Source organism: Vulpes vulpes, chromosome 3, assembly GCF_048418805.1.
Source record: "Vulpes vulpes isolate BD-2025 chromosome 3, VulVul3, whole genome shotgun sequence".
Taxonomy (NCBI): domain Eukaryota; kingdom Metazoa; phylum Chordata; class Mammalia; order Carnivora; family Canidae; genus Vulpes; species Vulpes vulpes.
The window spans coordinates 82,168,214-82,190,627 of NC_132782.1; the positions used below are offsets into that span (position 1 = coordinate 82,168,214).

The 22,414-nt window shown below is 56.1% G+C and overlaps 1 protein-coding gene across 1 annotated transcript; it reads left to right on the plus strand.

Annotated features, from left to right (window-relative positions):
- Positions 1 to 6,067: 6,067 nt before the first annotated feature.
- Positions 6,068 to 9,874, plus strand: LOC112935767 (uroplakin-3b-like protein 1). The gene is made up of 6 exons (XM_026019665.2): positions 6,068 to 6,177; positions 7,176 to 7,328; positions 7,519 to 7,738; positions 8,272 to 8,348; positions 8,595 to 8,715; positions 9,405 to 9,874. Exons 1-6 carry the CDS (start codon positions 6,096 to 6,098, stop codon positions 9,511 to 9,513), a joined length of 762 nt encoding a protein of 253 aa, XP_025875450.2. The 5' UTR covers positions 6,068 to 6,095; the 3' UTR covers positions 9,514 to 9,874.
- Positions 9,875 to 22,414: the final 12,540 nt, after the last annotated feature.

A 22,414-nucleotide genomic window follows, 5' to 3' on the forward strand; every position in this document is an offset into this window, starting at 1 on the left:
GTGTGGGTGAGGGACTAAGTCCTTGTAGGGAAGGGACACCTTTCTGTGATTCTCCAGTGCTGGCTCTGGGAGTGCACAGAGCAGAAAGGCAAGACCCCAAATGGAAGAAAGGAGTGCAGGAGCTAGGAGATCAGCACGGCAGCCACTCATCACTCTGGGAAGGTGGCCAGGCCCCAGGCAGCCAGGGCGGGGGCCTAGCTGATGCTTGGCTTTATATTCATTTCTTTAAATGCTGGGAGTTCTTGAGAGCTTTGCTGGGCTCTGTGACCAACACTGGGGAGAGTGAGGGCCTCCCCAGTCCAGCCCTTGGACTTGTCACACCTCACCTGGGAGCCTTAGTGGTCATGTCTGTACAAGAGGCCCATCATCATCACCCAGGGCTGCTGTGAGGGGCAGGGAGATGCTGTGACCGAAAGAGTCTGATGTGCAGATGATCCGCTAATGAGTGTTTCTACCTTCCTCTGAGATTGTTTTTGTTACTTCAGAGGAAGACAAAGCTGTCGTTTTGACCATTAGTTGCCGCTACCCCAGAGCCCCCTATCCCCTTCCCTTCTTGTGGAGGCACAAGAACGCTTTGCAGGCTGGAGCACGGATGGCACATACAGCTCCCGGCCACACAGCTGGGCAGCAGGCCCCTGGCAGCCCAGCCCACTGCCTACCTACCCGCCCCCCCCACTCCCGGCTCCCTGGAGCACTTCTTATCCCTGCCCCCAGCGGCCCTGGGAAGCTGCCTGGCCTCAGGTGGAGGGCCAGAAAGGAAACAGGAACAGAGGGACCCAGCCCTCACTCCTCACTCTGCAGCCTGCTTACCCCACCTGCTGGCTCCCTTGAAGGGAGGGGGAGGGGGCAGGGGGATGGGGGAGAGGCAGTTACTGGGCACCACTTCTGGGCAGGACCTGGAAACCCAGCCCAGAGATCCTATGGACCATACAGAGGGCTCAGATTCATTCCCTGTCCTTAGAGAGTGACCCACACACAGGGGAGGTACACCTGCCATGATAGAAGGAATTGTGGAAAATTCATACATGGAAGCTCTAACCCCTAGTGTCTGAGAATGCAACTGTATTTGGAGACAGGGTTTCTAAAGAGGGAATCAAGTAAGGCCTTTTTATTTCTTTAAAGATTTTATTTATTTATTCATGAGAGACGCAGAGAGAGAGGCAGAGACACAGGCAGAGGGAGAGGCAGGCTCCATGCAGGGAGCCCGATGTGGGGCTCCATCCTGGGAGACCAGGATCAGGCCCTGAGCCGAAGGCAGACAGGTGCTCAACCACTGAGCCACCCAGGCGTCCCTAAGTAAGGCCTTTAGAGTGGGTCGTAATCCAATCTGATTGGCACTATTATAGATTAGGACACCGACACCAGGGTTGCATGTGCAGAGGAGAAACCATGTGACCAGGCAGCAAGAGGGCAGCCGTGCGCAGGCCAGGGAGAGAGGTCCCAGAAGAAACCAGTCCCACCAGCTGGATCTTGGGCTTCCAGTGTGAGAGAACAGTCGCTTGGTTTTCACTTTTGGGTAAGCTCTACGCCCAGCGTGGGGCTTGACCTCACGACCCCGAGATCAGGAACGGCACACTTTACTGAAGCAGGCCAGGCACCCTGAGGCTTGTTTGAGCACCCGCCTGTGGCATCGTGCTGTAAGAGGACTAAGTCACCCACCATTACAGCACAGGGGGCAAGAGTGTTCACGAGGTGGGGCCCAGGGAGCAGGGGCAGGGTGAGATGTCATGTAACCCAGAGCCAGCAGGTGAGCTGAGGGCAGCGGCTTTTGTGCACAGAGGCTTGGAGGTAGGACAGGGCCTGGGGGACCACCGAGCAGGCTTCAGAATGGACTTGAGGGTAGGCCGGGCTATACCTGCGCTCAGCCCTGGCCCTCACCCTGCTCACTGTCCCTGGCCCAGCTTTCGGGGCGGCCTTCCCCCACCCCCATGATAGCCATGTCCTGTCCCTCTGCTTCCATCCTCTACACTGGTTCCAGCCTGGACGCCCCTGATCCTGAGGCAGAGCCCCAAGAGTGAGACAGGAACACAGGGTTCTCCTTTATGCTTTATTTGCCGGGTGAGCCCCACCAGACAGCCTGGCCTCAGTTTCTCCTCTATAAAATGAGCAAAGATCTTTCCAAGCTCCTTGACTCAGACTCTCCAGTCCTGGCCTCCCCGAAACCCCACTCCCTGTGGGTGACAGGGGCTAGAGTTACCCAAGGGCAAGAATGTGTTGCCCTTGACAACCATTCTTTCCCTGACTTCTCTCCCTGAGGGACAAAGAGGAATGCTTCATTAGTCATCCTGGCCTCCCCCTCCTTGTCTTCAGCCCTGCTCCCTCTGCTCCCCAGAGCAGGTGGCTCAAATTCTCCCTGAGGGTTCCATGGAACCCCCACGCTCAGCCTTGCCCTCTAATCCCTGTGACTGGAACCTGTCCTTGTCTGAACCTCAACTCCATGGGGCTGGGGCAGTGGGAGGGCCCCCAGGGCAGGAGGTGCCGTGGGGTGCAGGTGGGGGGATGGGCGGGAGGACTTGGGGGCAGAGAGTGCACTCAGGTCATCAGACATCTCCGAGTGCCTCTTCTGAGTGGGGTGCTCTGTGGGCAGAGCTGCTGGCCTCTCTGATGGCCTATTGGAGGGAGGAATAAGCGGAGAAAATGCCCACCTTTTACCCAGCCTCCACTTCACATGTAGAGCTTCGGCCGTGGCCCGTGCCCACAGTGGCCCTGGCACAGAGTAGTCCCTCAATAAACAGTGTGGCAGCTGCACTGAACGTAGCAACTAAAATGGCCTCAGTCTTCTGACCTGCTGCTCTGTGTCTGGCTGGGGAGATGTAGGCCCAGAACAGGACGGGCTTGGCCCCGGGCTTAGGTGAATCAGGGATGAGCCAGGGTCACTTACCTCTTGGCCCCAAATTTGTGCGATTTCACTCAAAGGAGGCATTCCTCTGCAGATCTAGACTGCAGATCTGGGGCATCACTGTGCTGGGGAGGGTGAGGAAGGGACTTCCTGCCCCTGGAAGTGCCAGAGCTTCATCCTAGGCACCTCCACAGGACAGGGTGTGATGGTTGCCATGGAGCTGGTGCCTTGTTTGGTGACATGGAGCTGGGTGGGCCTTTAGCTGGCTGTTCTGTGTTTGGGGGCAGGTGGAAGCCCCACCTCATCCCTCATCCCATGAGTCACCCCAAAGGTACAAGGCAAGGTAGGTCCTTGGGAACAGACTATTCCCTAGGTCTTGGCATGCCCCCCCCCCCCCCCCCCCCCCCCCAGGCATCCTGGGCTCACTCCTTTCACACTGGGACTCACTGGGCTGGGGACATCTGGACCAGGGAAGAGAGCTGGGCTCTACCCTGAAGCCACAACATGGTAGTTGTCAGCCCAGTGATGTAAAACAAGATGGTACCTATGGGCCACCTGGCCAGATACACAGAGCAGAGAGGTGTTTATCTTAGCAGTCAAAATAGTTACTGCGGGGCACCTGGGCAGCTCAGAGGTTGAGTGTCTGCCTTTGGTTTAGCTCCTGATCCCAGGGTCCTGGGATCGAGTCCCACATCGGGCTCCCCACAAGGAGCCTGCTTCTCCCTCTGCCTGTGTCTCGGCCTCTCTCTGTGTGTCTCTCATGAATAAATAAATTTTTTTAAAAAGTTACTGAGCACAATTATTGGGCCAGACCCTGGGCTCAGCGCTGGGGATGCAGTGGGGGTGTTCCTGTTAATGGAGAAATGAGGTATTCGTCAAATAATGATACGGCCAATTAATATAGTTGGGGGAAATCATTTCTACTGTGGTCGAGAATGTAGCATAAAGTTACTGTCTGAAATGGCCTGATACTGATGCCCAAATAGACAGATTGATCCAAGAAGTGAATCAGAACATCCAGAAGCTGACTAGAACACACACACACACACACACACACACACACACACACACGCAGACCAGGCATGAATGTCTGTGAACTCCGAGGTGTAGGATACTCAGACTTTGTTTTCTGAATCACAGCAACTCTAGTTCCTGGTGTCCATTCTCTCGGGCTGTCCTTCCAATGTCCAATATCGGTTGCTTCACACGGCTTCTCTCCTCTGCTGAGTTTGGCCAAAGTTCTGGTGCGGACTCAGGCTAGGAAGATGGCTGTGGGAGGAGGTGGCATGTCTGGCCAGGAGTCTGCGCTGGTCCTTCTTGTCGCTGTCACCAATTCTGCCATCGTGGCACGGCTGGGAGCTGCTTACTCTGGTGATGTCCAGCTGTGCCCAAGCAGGGCCGGCCCTCAGCTGCCCAGGCTCCTGTCCAGGGACGTGGAAGAGAGAGCATCCCCTGGCCTGGCTGAGCCTGTGCTTGTCTGCCGCCAGCTCCCTTGCTGTCACCTGCGGCAGCCCCAGGATGAATTCTGCAGGACTAGGAAGGACTCCTACAGGCCTGCGAGTCTGGGAAGGAGCCCTCATACCTGTGCTTGGCAGGACAAACCGAGCCAGTGGTACCCCGAATGGGCTATGGACACCCTGGGTACATATGGGAGCTCGTCCCAGGTTAAAGAGGCCCTCTTGGTGGCCCTTTGGCTGAGCCTCCCTGCACACAGATACCCACACTCACCCTGACCTCATGAGCCTGCCCTGAGCTTTCACTCTGGTATCGGCCCCAAGTTCCCTTGGGGCTGAGTAGATCACGAATGGAAATACAGTGATTTCAAATCCTGAAAAATCTGAAACCATCTGTTAGCATGTCTGAGTAGAGTTAGTGTCACAAAAAAATCAACCAGGCAATTAATTACAGAGTTGATAGGAGTATCTGCCCCTTTGAAGTTCACTATAATATAAATAAGTACTATAAGTACTTTGGAGGATAAAAAATAGTGTATGTGGGCTGGCAATCAGATAGCATGTAAATGCATTATAATAACTAAAGAATATTCATAATCGTTTTTTAAAAATGTGCTTTAGGGATGCCTGGGTGCCATAATCGGTTAGGTGTCTGACCCTCGGTTTCAGCTTAGGTCGTGATCTTGGGATCATGAGATCAAGCCCAGCATTGGGTTCTGTGCTCAGGGTAGAGTCTGCTTGGGATTCTCTCTCCCTCTGCCCTTCCTGCTCATGCTCTCTTACTCTCGAATAAATAAATCCTCAAAAAAATTAAAATAAATGTTTTTTTAAAGTACTCCCCCAGGCAGCCCAGTGGCTCAGCAGCTCAGCACCCCCTTCAGCCTAAGGCATGACCCTAGAGTCCCAGGATCGAGTCCCACATCGGGCTCCCTGCATAGAGCCTGCTTCTCCCTCTGCCTGTGTCGCTGCCTCTCTGTGTCTCTCATGAATAAATAAAATCTTAAAAAAATAAAGTACTCCCCAAAGGAATTTGGGTTTTAGGAGGGAGGCTCTGCCCAGGTGCAGAGGCTGGGCTGAGGGGGGCTTGTGCTTGGGGCAGGGCTTGCCCCACAGGGGACTGACTGTTGCTCCAATCCAGGTGAGAGATGGTTAGTACAGGCTCGGCACCCCCACCCCCTACCCCAGACCCCATCTAGGACCCTTCTGAGGAAGAATTGCCCTGTCCTGGCAGTGGCCAGAGCTGGAAGGAGAAGAGGGACCAGGTCACCTGGATAATGAAAGGAGAAAGGGCGATGTTGGGGAGCCCCCCTTCCAGAGCCCAGGCTGCAGGGAGTACCCCTAGGCTTGCCTTTGGCTGTGACCGTCCCATCCAGGCTCTGCCCTGGCTGGCCAGTGATCCTGGACAAGCCCCTTGAGAGCAACTTCCTCCAGTACAGGGGGCTGTGGAGAGCCATGGTGCCAGGTTGCCCTGTTGGCCGGAGTCACGGGAGCCACCTGGACCCCAAGCTCCAGCCTCCTTCCTCCACCCCTCCCTGGCCAAGCCCTCTTGGAGTCAGGGGTGGGAGGGTCCAGGCTTGTCCTGACGGGCAGCTACTGATTGTTCTCATCAGACCCCTCCCTGGGATGCCACATCCATGGGGCCTGCAGATTCTGCCCTCAAACCTGTCCAACCAGTTTTTTGCGAAGAGGGGGGACCTGGGAGGAGCTGCAGGAGGTACCAGAAGCAGCCTCCTCCATCCAGATAGATAGTGGAGCCCCTGGGACGCTGCAGACAGACAGACAGACAGACACTCGGCCTGGCCATGGGGCTCAGTGGGGGTCAGTATGGGCTGCCAGTGCCACTGTTGCTGCTGCTGACCTGCCTCCAGCGGGGGACAGCCCTGGGTGAGTGAAGGGGAGCAGGGCACTCTGTCTCCAGCTTCAGAAGGACAGATCTACCTCCTCCAGCTGCCTCCCAAGCTCCAAGTCTGGGTGGGTCAGGGGAGGTGGCCCACCAAAGAGGTCACAAGAGATAGACACCTGTCCCCACAGCCCAAGACAGGAGAGTGAGCAGCGCTTCCTCACTCTCTTTAGGGTCCTCATTCTCGTGGGTCCTGAGCCCCCATCCTATTCTCACCAATGCCTCCTCACTGTCCCCTCCTTCCTGTCCCCAAGGAGAGGTTTAAAGATGTTGACAAGGACCATCCCTCCATGAAGAAAGCTCTGGAAGCCCTCCAGGCATGGCTGCAGGCATTGGTTACTATGGGCTCTTAAACTGGAGGTACTTAAGAGGTGCAGCCCCTCTCATCTGGGCTACTCTACTCCTTCTCCCTCATTAAGTGGACATTAAGTACCCGCTGTATGCAGTGTGCACCAGGCCTCAGAGACAGAAGTGGGGGTTCTGCGGAAGGAGAGGTGTAGCCCTGAACCTTTGGAGCTGAATGAAATGGAAATGAATCATACTGAACCCAACGGAGAGAGGGAAAGGATTCGGGAGACTGGCGGGGAAAGCCACCTCCCCTTTCTGCTGCTGGGGAGGGGCCTCCTGTGCCTCCATGGCTTCCCCAGGCCCCGTGCAGGGCAGAGACCCTAGTGACTCAGGTGGGACAGGATCTCCCTCTTGAGCCCTGCTAGTAGACTAGCAAAGCTAAGGGGCAGGGGCTGGACTCAGGCCCCCGCCTGTGACCCACGGGCACAGAGTTGCTAGGAGGCCTCCTGATTTGTGCCTGACTGCAGCTTCTAGAGAAAGCCTCCACTCCTCCCTCAGATCGGGGCTCCCGAATCAAGTCTGTGCCTCCCCCCTCAGGCTGGGGCTTCCAGAACCATGACTTCTCCCTCAGACCAGGCTGTGGGGGCTTGGCTGTCCTGCTGAGCCTCTTCCATCTGCCCCCCACCTGCCCCAGAGCACATCAGCTACGTGCCCCAGCTCTCAAACCGCAGCCTGGCAGGGACACTCACCCAGTCCACCTTCACACTGGAGCAGCCCAGGGGCCAGTTCAGTCACCGCAGCATCTCTGACTCTGATGCCATCTGGCTGGTGGTGGCCCACAGCAACGGTGGGTGCTGCGGGGGCGGGCCTCGGTTTCCCTCTGTGAACGGGGGCAGGAGGCCTGGGAGGAACAGCAAGCGTGGGGGAGGGTTGACAGGTTTTGAGGGGCTGGGGGACAGGAAGGCTGTCTGGCCTGGCAGGAGGGGGGGGAGCCCCGCCCCTGCAGCCCTCACGGTCTGACCTGCAGTCACCCTCAGCCACCCAGAACTTCAGTGCCCCACAGAGGGTGGAGGACATCCCTGTCCCTGAAGACTTCACCCGGAGGGGCTTCTACCTCACACTGATGGCCAACCGCTTGCTCTACCCGGGCAACCAGCCAGGCAACCAGCTCCGTGTCCTCCGCGTTGGCAATGATACCAGCTGCTCCCCCACCAAGAGGGGCTGCAACCACCCCCTGCCGGGCCCAGGCCCCTACCGGTGAGCTCCTGCCAGGGCCCAAACCCCGGCCTGGGGCAGCTCCCTGCTCAATGCCTGGCTTTCTATGGGCGGGAGCGGGGCTGGGGGGTGGGGAGGGGTGGGGGGGGCATGGCAGGGGCCAGGGCTGGGGAGGTCTCGGTGACTTCTCCCTTCTTTCTTGAGCAGAGGGTCCACCACCTGCACCTCTGCCCCCATGGGCCATCTGGACCCCACAGGAGGTTTCCCCATCTAGGCAGGATGTGCCCCAGCCCATCTCCCCTTACTTGGGTCTTGATTCACTGATATTGGGTGCTGGGGATCTAGACCATTCCACACACATTTCCTAAGTGAGGACATTAAGGACCAGTGATGGTGAGGTATGCACCCAAGGCAACACAGCTGGGAAATGTCACAGCTGGAATTGAGGCCCCTTCTGGTGGGTTCTAAGGCTGGCTTTTAGGCCAGTCTGCACTTCTCTCCCCCACCCTTCAATCCCCCAGGCCCTGAAAGTCAGGGCCAGAGGCCTCACTCCCCATCCTGGGTCTTCTTCTCAGAGTGAAGTTCCTGGTGATGAGTGACAAGGGACCTGTAGCTGAGACAGAGTGGTCCAATGAGACCCACCTACAGAGAGGTAAGGGGCTGGTAAAACACTGGGGCAGGGGGGTCTGGGGCCTGGGGGCTCCTGAGGATGGGCTGGGCTGGGGAGATGGGGCCAGCCCCCCATCACAGGCACCATTACTACCCCTGCCGGTGCCCCTCCCCAAGCTGGGGAGAGGGATGGTCGGTCTGGAGGCCGTCCCAGGTCCCTCTTCTCAGGTCGGATCTCTCCTCCTTCCACTGCTCTGCCTGCCTGGGGAAACCCCCTCATGCCCTTCAGCTGAGAGGCTGCAGGCTGCCCCAGGCCCCCAAAGCACGGGCACCGTGGTCATCATTGCCATTTTGTCGGTCCTGCTGGCTGTCCTCCTCACTGCCCTCCTTGCTCTGCTTATCTACACCTGGTAAGTGGACAGGGTCTGGGCCCCCTGGGAGGGGTGGGGTCTCTGACCAGACCACCTCTTATGCCCCCAGAAGACAGCAGGTCTTGCGAGTGTGTGTGCACAGGAAACCCTCCTCCTCTATCCCTCTGGGCTGCCAATTGCTGGCAGGAGCTGTTGGTGGCAGCGAGTCTGCGCTCTCGGAGCGGGCCCCATGTGACCCCTGGCGGCAACAGCTGGACTTGCGAGTGGGGGCTGGCCCCAGATACTCCCGGTGGGGCACACCCAGATGCGAAAGACAGGCAGATCAGCTGAGCAGGGATAGAGGAGAGTGGGGGTGCTGCACTGCTGGATCTGTGAAGTTTATTTTTTTTTAAGATTTTATTCATTTATTCATGAGAGACACACAGAGAAAGGCAGAGACGCAGGCAGAGGGAGAAGCAGGCTCCATGCAGGGAGCCTGACATGGGACTCGATCCCAGGACTTCAGGATCATGCCCTGAGCTGAAGGCAGACGCTTAACTGCTGAGCCACCCAGGTGCCCCTGGATCTGTGAGGTTTAGAGGAAGAGCCTGGATCTCTTTGGCTAAGCCGGCCTGGCCAGTTGAGCCTCAGTTTCCCCAAAGCTCCTATGCCTAGAGCTCCAAGCTGTGGGCAGTAACTGTGGGGCTTGGATCAGGCCCTAAGTTCCTCTTCTCTCTCTTCCCCTGCAGCTATGACATCCGCGGGAGCACTCCCATTTCAGGCCCCGAGCAGTCAGTGTGCGTGAAAAGATATGACACCCACCACATGATCAGCCCTCCAGCCGTGGGGGGCTCCTGAGGGGTCCTCACCTCCCCCTCAGCCTCGTCCCTGGTCCAGGCTACAAATCCTGGACTGGGGGCATGCCCTGCAGCTGCTGGAGCCCTGGGAAGAGAGTGTTTCCAAGTGAGGGTAGGGAGAGGGTACCTTAGCCCAAAACTGGGCCTGTCTTTGTCAGAAATAAATGTCCCCAGCACCACCCACCCCTGCACATCTGTGTTGTACTCCTGAGCAGTCAGTCTCTCTGAACCCCTGTCCCCAGCTTCCCTGCAGGGGGAAGGAGGCAGGTACTCAGGAGGATGTGAGCCCAGGGTCCCAGGCTGGCTGAGCCATCTGCATCAAGGTAAGCCTCTCATCTGGCCTCAGTGTCACTCTCTGGAAGATGGGGATGATTACACTGGCCTCACTGGGCCAAGTTTCTGCTAAACCAGTGAGGCAAATGTGTTCATCCTGTCCTGGCTACTCCATCCCCGCAGCATCCTCCCTGTGGTCCCCTCCCCCGGTGGCCCACTCTGTAGCCCCCCTCTGGCTGGAGGGCTTAGAGCCTCTGGGCTTCACACCCAGCTCTAAGCTGGCTCTGGGTGATGGGGAATGGACGTGCATGTGATGCTATGGCTCCTAAAGAAGCCTGGGCTCATCCCAGAGCTGACTCTAGCCCCAAACCTAGTCCAAGGCGTCTGGCATTTGTTATCATCAGCCCCACTCTGGGCCAGGCTCTGCGGGGCGAGAGATGACCCATGCGGGATCCTGCCCTCAAGCCACCCAGTGCTGTGGGGGAAGAGAGGGACACCAGCACTCAGGGAATAGAGGGAATGCAGGTACCAGAGATCCAGATGAGGCTTCAGAAGAGGCTTTATGGGCAGATGCAGCCTTGGAGAAGGAGCAGCATTGTGCCAGGTGACACAGGAAAGGTGCACAGGTTGGGGGGAATAGCATATGCAAAGACCTAGGAGCCGCCAGGGGCTGGTGGATGGGCAGGTTTGGGGTGGTGAGAGGATAGGATAAGGGATGGCAGGGAGGCATCCCTGCCTAAGGGAGAGGCAGCCTGTGCCACGTGCCCCTGGGGCAGGGGGTGGGGAAGGAGGGTGCTGGCTGGGTTCCCAGGTGCCTCTCTCTGGGAGGTGCAAATGGCCCTAATTGGTTTATGAGCCCAAGCAGAGCATCCGGCTCCTGCTCTGGAGGAAATCCTCGGAGACCATGGGGGAGCCAGGCTGGGAGGGGCAGAAGGGGCAGGGAGGGGCGGGGGTCAAACAAGCCTCTACCCTCTGCCTACATCAGCCTTGGCCTCTCCATAGCCTTTTTGGAGCAGCCATGAGCCCCAACCCTGGGGCTGGGTGACTCTGGACACATCACCTACCCTCTCTGGTAAATAGTGAGGATTGAACTGGGCACAAACCAACGCCCTGTAGGGTCGGGCCTGGCAGGAAACAGATGGCACGCTGTCTGGCGGGGCAATTGAGAACATTTACAAAGGTGTGGTCAGCGTGCTAAGGGGGCCAACAGGAGGGGGCCCTGACCCAGGGCACTGATGGCCATAAGCCCTCCTATCTCTGCAGGGCCAGCAAGAGAGGGTGGTGTTTCCAGAGCCAGGGAGCAGGAGCTGTGGGTAAGGGTCGGCACAGCAGAAGTGGGGGCGCGCGGGCGGGGAGGCTATGGATAGAAGGACAAAACCCCTAGAGGGAGTCGGGGAAATAAATACCCCTGCCTTTCTCCTGATTTCTGCTCTCACACCGGTGTCTCCAGCAGACCCCATGTTACCAGAAGCAAGGGGGCAGGGGGCTCTGGGGGGACATGGTCTGGGTGCCAGCCTCCTGGGACCAGAGCAGCACAGAGAAGGGCCAGGAATGGACTCAGGATTACTGTGATCTGTTTTACTCCCAGCTCTCCGGACACCAACTGGGTATGCTGGGATTTAATTCAATTCTGATGCTAGCTACTTGGAGTTAGGACAGACCCCACAGGTAAGGGCTCGGCCCCCTAAGACTGCTCCCCACTTCAGACACAGTAACAAGTACTAGGTGCCCGGGATACCCACACTTCTGTCCAACCTCGGCTGTTACTCAGCGATTCCCATGACCCCATCCTCAGATTGGATGATTTGCTGGGACAGATCGCAGAACTCAGGGTAACAGCTTACTTACTATTACTAGAGTATTATAAATGCTATAAACCAAGAGCAGCAGCCTCGAAGAGATGCGTAGGGAGAGGTAGGGGGAAGGGGTGTACAACTGGCATGCCCCCTCCGGGTGCGCCACTCTCCCAGTGCACTCACCAGCCCAGAAGCTCTCTGAACCCCAGCGTCCAGAGTCTTTGTGAACATTCCCTCACGTAGGCATGATTGATGAAATCATCGTCTGTTGGTGATGGAACTCAACGCTCAGCCTCTCTGCCCTCCCAGAAGCCATTGGGGGTGGGGATGGGGCTGGAAGTTCCAACCTCCTAAGCACCTGGCTGGTTCCTCTGGAGGCCAGCCTGCCTCCTGAAGCCACCCGAGGCCCCACCAAGGATCGCCTCATCAGCTGGGACTCAGGTGTGGTCCAAGGGAGCTTGTTACAAAACAAAAGGTGTTCAGGGCGTCTGGGTGGCTCAGTCGGTTGGGCATCCAACTCGGGTCATAATCTCAGGGTCGTGGGATCAAGCCCGGTGACAGGCTCTGCGCTGGGTGTGGAACCTGCTTGAGCTTCTCTCTCTCCCTCTGCCCCTCCCCTCACCCTCACACTCTCACTCTAAAAAAAAAGGGGGGGATCCCTGGATGGCTCAGTGGTTTAGTGCCTGCCTTCTGCCCATGGCATGGTCCTGGAGTCCTAGGATCGAGTCCCACATCAGGCTCCCTGTGTGGAGCCTGCTTCTCTCTCTGCCTATGTCTCTGCCTCTCTCTGTGTCTCTCATGAATAAATAAATAAAATCTTTAAAAAAATAAATAAAAAATAAGAAATAATAAAAATTTAAAAAGATGTTCTTGTCACCCCTAACATTCAAAAAATTCTAGAGTTAAAAAAAAATTCTAAGAGTTTTAAGAGCTTTGTTTTCAGGAATCAGGAAAAAACATCAAATATGTATTTCTTATTTTTTATTATTAATTAATTTATTTATTTGAGAAAGAGAGACAGAGATAGTGACTGAGAGAGCACAAGTGGGGAGGAGAGGGAGAAGCAGGCTCCCCACTGAGCAGGGAGCCCATTGTGGGACTCGATCCCAGGACCCTGGGATTATGACCCGAGCTGAATGCAGACACCCAACTGACTAAGCCCTCCTGGTGCCCCAAATATATATTTCTTATACCATGATATCATAGAGAGTCACAGGCCACCTTTGTGCCAATCCTGTAGAATCAGACCCTTCCTCATCTTTGTGCTCTAGACAGGTGGCCTTAAAGTCCTATCTCAAACAGAGTGCTGCATAAGGCCAGAGTAGGGGTGTGCAGAGGGGACTCGGCAGGAGCCCATCCCTGAGTCTTGCAGGACAGGAACCCTGGCTACCTCTGAATGGATATTCTAGAGGCCCTGGGTCCCCATTCGACATCCATAGCCAAACCTAGAGCTGCCCCCAGACCCCCACCTCCTTCTGGCTCCCTGGTCCTCCAAGCCCCAGGCCAAAGGCTAGAGAAGACTCTGATTAACCTCTTTCCTTAACTACAGGCCCCCACTGAGGACGAGCACTATTTTCTGTGACTGACACAGCCTGGCCACATTGTTTAAGCCACCTCCTTGGGACCTGCCTGGTGCTGAACTCCAGGCCCAAGTTCAGGGGCTGGTAGAGAGCCCAGCAGGGTGTATGTGGGATTCTCCCCCTCGGGGCCTCCCATGGAGCCTCAGCCAGGCCCAGGCATGCTTTGCTGGGCTCTTCTGGGTCCTGGGAGCCCGGAGGGGAAGGTCTGAACCAGGGTGGCCCCATAAAGCCACTGACCAGGATCCCCAGGAAGCAGAGAAGGAGCCTCAGCTTCGGAGCCGTGTCGTGGGACATAGCTGTTGGGGCCTTGGGAGGGTCCGTGCCCTAGCCCCAGCCCTGGCACCCTGCCGGACCCTTCTTGCTCTTTTCATCCGTGAAAAGGTTGGAAGAGGTGAACCATAGCTGGTGTCATTCCCCTCCCCATCACGCACCCACGCACTCACTCACCTACATGCCCAGCAGCCATTGACTTCAGCCTTGCTGGCACAGAGGCATGGAGTCCTAGCCTAGCAGCGGCTCAACATGCAAAGAGATACAAGGGGACCCTCATGGGATGGAAGGGCACACACTGCCCGGAGGTGCCCGGAGCAGGGGCAGGTGGAGTGACACTGACCACTGACCCACCCAGCGTGCCAGCTCTTGGGGTCACAGACCTGGGAAGCTAGACCTGGGAATAAGGACCTTAAGCCATGAAATGATGTCCAGTGGGTCCCATGCCACCTGCTATCAGCGCCTGGCTTTGAGTAGGGTCCTTTTTCTGCTCCTACAGGTGGCCCTCGACTGACAGGCCTGTCCCCCTCTTGCTTCTCCGCCTGTTTTTTGCCCTGTCTCTTGTCTCTATCTTTAATTATGACAAGCCATGAGAACTCTGTCTCACTTTCTGGGAAAAAGCCGTGTGAGCAGGCCCAGAAACGGTTATGACTGTCTCCCAGAAAACGGCAGGATAAAATCAGAAAGCTAGCTTCTGTTCTGGGTTTGGGCTCAGTACAGGAAAAGGACAAAAACAGAGCAGAGAGGAGAAGGGAAGGAGAGAATGTGTGTCAGGGATGGGGACTGTTCGCAGCCTGTTGCCCTAGCCCAGCCGGTCCAGAGAGCACTCCCCCTCCGAGCCCCCTCACCCACTGGCCCTGCTCCCAACGCCCTTTGCAGCCCCCAGCCTCCCTGTCTCCATGCCCTGGCCCCTATCGAGACCCCACTTGTCCTCTGCAGCAGGAAACCAGGTGGCCCACGTGCACTGTCACGGAAAATCAGGCGGCTCTGCCCCCTACTCCCTGCAAGTGTGCATTTGCACCCTGCTTTGGCGTGGGACCTAGAACTCTGCTGGGAATGCTGGCTCACACAGAGGGGGTCTGAAGGCCTGGGGGTGCCAGAAGCCAGGTGGGCCCTGGAGAGGAAGGGATCAGCTAGCTTTGGGGTTTGAGGCTGGGCTGCTTCTGCATCTGACCCCATCAACTTAAGCTTCCTGGTTCCATCCTGAGGCTCACCCCAACTTGAAAGAGGGGTCTCTCTGGGGTCCCAGGTACCCAACTGGGAGGCCTCTCCCTGGGAAGACAGTCCAGCCAAGGGGGTAAAAAAAGGGGGGTCTCCTCTATTATCCCAGGACCCATTGGTGAGTCCCAGGCCAAGAATCCGGTGCTCCTGGGGTCCCCCTGGGGATGTGCTCTTGCGGGGGCCAGAGTCTCTGCTTGCCCCGTGTGTCTGAGCTGCCCAGAGTCAGCTCTGAGGTTCCTGTGCCATCCTGATGGCCCGAGGGCTCACACATGATTTTCCCCTTGCCTTCCTGCTGCTGTTCCCACCTCCCATCACCATCACAGGGCCCCCAAACCCTCCTGGTCATTCAAGCCCTGCTTGAATGTCGCCCTTCTTTTGTGGCCGCCTGGGGTCCCTTCCACTACAAGTTATTTGTCCCTCCTAAATCCCAAGGACTCCAAGAATATCTCCTGTTTGCCCACAAAGAGGAGGGTTCTCCATCCATCCCTGGTGGGGTGAAGGGGCCAGGAGAGACAGACAGGGAGCAGGGAAACAGGAGACTTGAACCACCCTTGTCCACCACCTCTGGTCACTCCAGCCTGGCCCATCAAATGCCACCTACAGAGGGCACAGTGAGTCAGAGGAGGGGCTGACCCTTGCACAGCATGCACAGGGTATCAGGAACTGACCCGAACAATTCACACATGTGAACCCCCAGATCCTTGGGCAAGCCCAGGATAGCCTCATTTTACAGACGAAGACATGGGCACATAGTGGGTTCCATGAGGGTAGGGAACACAGGCGGGGGGCGCGGGCATGGAGGGTCTCAGAGCTCAGCTGCCGGGGTGGGGGGCCACAGCACTCTTAGAGGGGAGGCAGGGGCACCCTGCTGTCCTACCCCCACCTCTGATCTGGACAGCAGCCTGGGTGATCCCCTCACCTTCCCCAGCTCCCACCCATGGCTTCCTCAGCAGGAGGACGAGGCAGGGCGTTTCCACTCCTTTCTGAAAGGTTCAGGAAGTTAATGAGAGCAAAGTGTGGAACTCCACTCAGGAGATGGACGAACTTCTGGGAAGACAGGAACCCAGGCCTGGGCTGCAGGCCAAGGGTGGGGTGGGTGCACTGCTGGTCACGGAGCCTGCCTACCCGCTGCCCCAGGGCCACAGCTCGGCCTCCTCTGACTGGCCACGGGGTCCCCCAGGGAGTCTCTGAGAATGTCAGAGGCCTCTTCTCTTCCCATTGCTCACCTGCTCCAACCAGGGATATTTGGGAGGGAGCCCTCACGCTCTGGTTGGCTTTAACTCACCTGCCTTGAGCCTCAGGATCAGCGGGCAGGGGTGAAGAGAAGAACAGGTTCTGAATCCCACCGGAACCCTAGAGGGATGCCAGGCCTGTGTTAAGGACCTAAGAAGTTAAAGCAGCAGACAGACTGGACCTTGAGGCTATATCTTCAAGCTTGGTCCCCAAGGTGGGACATTCATTTCTAGACCTTTCTCTGTGTCCCCAGCCATCTGTTATATCCTCCCCAGGCTGTATACTGGGCACTGGGAGCAGAAACAGCTTAGCCACGGTCCCTGTCCTATGGGGAGATAGGCAGGAGGGTGGCCAGTACAGAGCAGCAGACCCCAAGAAGACAGTCCTGAAGGTGCCATGAGAGGAGCTCTCAGAATAGCTTTGTGTCTTCTTAAGGGGTAAGGAAGGGCTCTGTGTTTGCTGATAAATCCAGTGGGCCCTTCAGCTGTGGCAGGGGTGCCCTGGGTCCACGGGGGTGGGGGGAGTGAGATCAGAGCTGCCCTGCTCTGCCCAAAGAAGCTATATCTGGAGTTTCCACCACTGGGCTGCTGGAGGGAAGGGTAGGGGACATCTGGTGGGTCCATGGAGGGAGAGATGGGGACTGGTGTGAAATGCCTGCGGAGGGACCCTAAGAGTTGGCCTGTTCAGGATTCTACCCCAGGACCCCACAATTCTGCTCAAAGGTATTTCCCCAAGAGAACTGAGGGCCCATGTCCAGCAGACGATGTGTAGGGAACTTATGTTCACAGCGGTCTTATGTATGACAGCCCCCGACTGAACACAGCACAGGTGCCCCTCCACGGGTGAAGAGAGAAGGGGGTGGTGGGAAGCCAGGGTGGCAGTGGTTGGACTGGGGCCCGAGGAAGCCAGCTCAGGTCTGGGAATGTTCTAGACCTCGGTCTGGGTGAGGCCATGTGTAAAAATCCTTCGAGCTGTTCACCTAAGACTGAATATGTTTTACAGTGTGAGGAGGTGTCTGTGTTATTGATGAGCACCCCTGTGGAGCACCCACCAGCAGCACCGGGGCCACAGAGGCGAGCCCGCCGAGGTCCTGCCTCCGAGAGGAGCTGCCCCCCCTCCCTGCCCTGCTCACACCATCAGCCTGGCTGCCCCTCACCCAGGCCCAGGCCAGAGAGATGTGGCTCAGGAAGAGAGTGTGTGGGGTCCAGCAGGGAAGGGAAGGACAGTCACACACGGAAGGTGTAAGAGGATGGTAGGGATCCTGCTGGAGCCAGCGAGGGCAGGGGACCCCAGTGAGCTGAGGGGGCAGCCAGAGGCTGGGGCCCCAGTGCCCACAAAGCCCCCGGAGCTACGGAGTGGAGGAGGAGGTGATGGGGAGCCCTGCCAGGAGGGACATTTGAGTGTGAAGGGTGTGCAGGACCTCTCTGGGCAGGAGTCAGGCTGAGAACCAGGACCCACCTCCACCTCCTGTCCCCCGCCTCCCCCACACCCTGGATCTATTCTTCACCCCAAGACTCCTGGTTCCTGTCAGCGCCCCCCACCCCGGGGGGGGGGGTCCTGTGCTGAGCTGGAGTGGGAAGGCGGTGGCGCCAGAAGCCACAGGAGGTTTATGTTCTGGCTGCCGCTGCACTGCTCTCAAGCCAAGTCCCTGTCTCACACATACATCCTTCTCCCTGTGGAGCTGGGAGAGGCCCTGTCAGGGCCCTAGGGCCTGGGGTCTCCTTGCAATCACACTGCCCCCACAACCTTGGGTCCTCTCTGCTCAGGGGGCACCCTGAGAGCTCAGCCTGGCCCCTTCACCCCCACTTCCTGGGTACATCCCTACTCCTTCAAGTCCAGCCTGGTGCCACCTCTTCCAGGAAGCCCACTTGGAACACCTCCTTCCTCCATAGGAAGGGTGTGCTTTGGGTTGTTCCTGGAGGCCATGGCAGAGATCTGGACCCAAGACCGTGGACTCCCAACCTTCAGCTTTCAACACCCAGGACTCCTGCTTTCTCACTTGTCTTGCCATATGCCTCAGTTTCCCATTTTGGGGGTTGAGAAAGTAGTTTTCACCCATGGGGCAGATGCTGAGAGGGTTAACAGAAAGGAGCCTGTGAGCTCCCTGCTGGCAGCCACTCTCTGCCACTGCTGGGATCCCCGTGCCCACGGGGCACCTGACGGACACCTGTCACTAGCCCCGTTCCTGCCTCTGCCCACCTTGGCTTCTGCCCAAGACCACTCTTGGCCACCTTGAGATGCCCAGAGGGACCTGCAACCTGTTGCCACCTCACCCCGCAACAAGGGGGCCCTGGAGGGAGTTGGGGGGCAATATTCTGCTTCCCTCTGCCCCCACCACAGTCTGTGGGGTGTTTAGGATGGTCCCCTCTGCTTCTGTCTTTTCCCTTTCTGACGTCCTGCCTCTCTTTCTACTTTGGACTGTTTTTGAGCACCTAGATCTCTCTGTCTCTCTCTGCGTGGGGGGGGTTTCTTTGTCCTCCCAGGGAAGGAGGCAGCTCGGAGTGGGCAGCTCTGTCAAAGTGTCTTAGCGGCTCCTCACCTGTGAAGGAGACATAACACCAGCACCTGGGCCTGGAGTTGCGCTGTGGATCCAGGGTGATGAGGGCCGCCCCACACAGAGCGGGGGCTCGGCTGTGGCTTCCTCATCCATAAAAGAGGATGACAGGAACCGCTCCTGGCACTAAAGAGAGGACGTCCCTGAAGGGCTTAGCATTGGAAGGTGCCTCCCGAGGTCTGGGGACATCAGCATGCTCTATTCACAGCCACTCTACGGGGTGCGGCCACCACTGCCCCACTTTATAGATTAGGCAGGTGAGGCCCAGAGAGGCTGAGTCACTAGCCTACAATCACACAGCACATCCTATTGGAGTAGTGGATTGAGGATTGGAACTCAGCGCTGCGGCTCCAGGCTCACATTCTCTTCACTGTGGGCCTCGGTTTTATTTTATTTTATTTATTTATTTTTAAGATTTTATTTATTTATTCATGAGAGACACAGAGAGAGAGGCAGAGACACAGGCAGAGGAAGAAGCAGGCTCCCCGCAAGGAGCTCGATATGGGACTCGATCCTGGATCCTGGAATCACGACCTGAGCCGAAGGCAGGTGCTCAACCGCTGAGCCCCCCAGCATCCCAGGGGCCTCAGTTTTAAAATATTTAATTTAATGCTCTCCTTCTACATGGGGTGGGTGGGGTGTCAAGACCAGCGGGGCCGGGGGGGAAGCTGGGGACAGAGCCCCATCTGGCCTGCGAATGCGTCTCAGCCTGCCCTTCCCGGCTTCTCACAGCTGGCGAGTCCAGACTTCTTGGCACATCGCTATCACCCGGCCTAGAGCCTGCTCGTCCTCCCTGTGGCCCTGGGCTCCGTCCAGAGTCCCGTGCCCAGAATCTGTGGGGGCACAGCTGGGCCCCTCAAACCTCTGTGTATGTGTGGGGGTGCCCTCACCACCTTGATAGCACATCTGCCCAGCTGCCTCTCCATTCCCGGCTCCTTCCTCTGACCCACATTCTCGGTTTCAGCCCCCTCCTCCCCGCTCCTGTCTCCTCCCAGGGGACTGGACAGGCACCAGCAGCCACTGTCTGAGGTTGGAGGACGGTAGGGTGGCGTGGAAAGGCCTTTTCCCCAGGAGGCCCTGTGGGCTTGGGGCCTCCCGCTCAGGAAAATCCATGCGGTCTGGTTGGGGAGAAATGCATTGGCTACCCAGCGTTAAAACCCCAAGATTTAAAAAGATAACAAAAATTTACTTAAACTTCTTCTAAATGCAACACCATGTCAGCTTTGCTCACTGTTACATTTAGGATTTTAAAACATGTCACTGTGCATGCAAACAATTTGTAGGTCACATTTTCTCACTTTGGAAAAATTCCCAGGATTCCCAAGAATGCATGATGTTTGTAGAAAAATCAGGGCCAGTAGCAAATCACAGGAGTGGCTTGTCCCAAAATAGCTTCAAAAACTAAGTTATAACAATGTTTTCAACTATTTTGACGGCCAAAATATATACATGTAGAGTTGGGGTATATTTGTATTTTTTAATTGTGGTAAAACACACGTAACATAAAATTTACCATCTGAGCCAGTTCTTAAGTCCACAGCTCAGCAGGGTTAAGTATATGTTCATTGTTGTGCAACCCATCTCCAGAACTTTTTCATCTTGCAAAACTGAAACTCTATACCCATTAAACAACAGCTCTCCATTCGCCCTCCTTCCACCTTCCAGCCCCTGGCAACCGCCACCCTACTTTCTATTTCTAAAAACTTGACTACTCTACGTATCACATATAAGTGGAAGCCTGCTTGGTTTGTTGTGAACTGGTTTATTTCACTGAGCATGATGGCCTCGGGATTCGTTCATGTTGTAGCACGTGACAGGATTTCCTTCTTGTTTCTTTTAAGTAAACACTCACACCCAACATGGGGCTGGCTCGAACTCATGACCTTGAGATCAAGAGTGACATGCTCTACCAATTGAGCTAGCCAGGTACCCCAAGGAGTCCCTTCTTTTTTTTTTTTTTAAGGCAGAATAATATTCCATTGGGTGTGTGAGTGTGTATGTGAATGTGTGTCTGTATCACACTTTTTTTTAAAGATTTTATTTATTTATTCATGAAAAACACACACAGAGAGGCAGAGACATAGGCAGAGAGAGAAGCAGGCTCCGTGCTGAGCAAGGAGCCCAATGTGGGGCTCATAGGACCCCAGGACCACGACCCGAGCCAAAGGCAAATGCTCAACCACTGAGCCACCCAGGTGCCCCCCTATTTTAAATTTTTTGGGTACTCTGGCATGGGTGCATTTTAATCCATTTTGTTCCAGTTTTATTGCGATATAATTGACTTAGAACTTTGTGTTAGTCTTAGTACAACACGATGATCTGATGCATGTATATATTGTGAAATGATCACCACAAGTTTAGGTAACATCCACTACCTCACATAATTATAATTTTTTTTTTTCTGGTGATGTCAACATTTAAGGTCTACTCTCTTGGCAACTTACAAATACACAACATGGTATTGTTAACTCTAGTTACTACGCTGTTCATTACATCCCTGGGGCTTATTTATCTTGTGCCTGGAAGTTTGACCAGTTATGCATTTCACCTGCCCCCACTGCATGCATTTTTATTAGGAAGAGAGAGAGAGAGAAAGGCAGACAGAGAGGGAGAGAGAGAATCTTAAGCAGGCTCCATGCCCAGGGTTCAGTCTCACAACCCAGAGATCATGACCTGAGCCAAAAGCAAGTCAGTCAGTTAACCAACTGAGCCACCCAGGCATCCCAGTGCAATCTCGATCGAACACTTATTTCTCATCTCAGCCAATTCGGCATCCAACCCCTCCCTCCCTGGGGTGGCACCCAAGGGGCTCATTCTTGTCTAAGGCTCTTTCCCCATCCCTGCGGAGGCCGACGACATAGCTGGTCCTGTCACCCCTTCCAAGCCTCCCCTGAAGCTCAAAGACCCAGACTCTGTAACTCCCAACGCTTTCTTCTTCCAGCATTACCGATCTGCTGTGGACTGCAACTCAAGAGCTGCCCCCTGTCCTGTGCCAGGGAGCATTGACTTTCCTGTGCCCTGGGCACTTTTGATTGGCTTGGATCGAGATCTCAACACATTTTTTCCCTCTGCTTTGGTATAACCATGAATACAATCCAGGCTAGATTCCTTTGTTATATATTCATTACTATTACATTCACTTTTTGCTTCTGATTCAAAAGAAATTAAAACATTTTTGTCGGTCCCTAAAGATGTGTGGGCGGAGATCCTCCATTCAACTGACCACTCGGGTCAGGAGCACAGGGAGTTCAGAGTGGGAAGGAGACCCACATGCTAACACTTCAAAATGTCAGTCTACTGCATTTCCAGCACCCACGCCACTCCTGTGCTCCAAACCCTGCCCAGGAAAATGTCAGGGCTCTCCCCACTGTCAAGGTCCTCCATTAGTTGCTTCCTATCTGCTTTTCCAGTCTCATGTACCTTTGCTTCTGACACCACCTGCCTTGGTGTTTCCGGAACAGCCCAGGCTTCATCACACCTGCCCACCTTTGCTCAGGCTGGTTCCTCCACGGGGATCATTCCCTTCCCACCCGCGACCATATATCAGACATGCCTCCCTATCCTTCCAGACCCAGCTCAAATGTCACTTCTCCGTGAGACCTCCTGAGCACCCACCACCCCCTCCACACCCCACCATGCATGTCTCCGCTCTAGCACTTGCCCCTTTACGTCTATTTCTTCCCTTCCACTGTGAACCCCTTGAGGGCAGGGACCATGGCTGGTTTTTCTCTTGGTCTTCAGTGCCCAGCACTTGGCCTGGCACACAGCAGGTGCTCAGTGAATGCTGAACACATAAGCAGGCTGAGTGAATGACTGAATGAATGAGGGAGACAGGAAAGGAGGGCAGTGGTCCGCTCAGCGAAGGGGTCTGCTCTGCAGCCCCCCGCGGAGGGAGGGTCTGGACCCACGGCTGGAGCCAGGGCCGCCTCCCCTCCTGGCCTCGCCCTCTGACTCACCCCTCCCCAGAGACTGGTT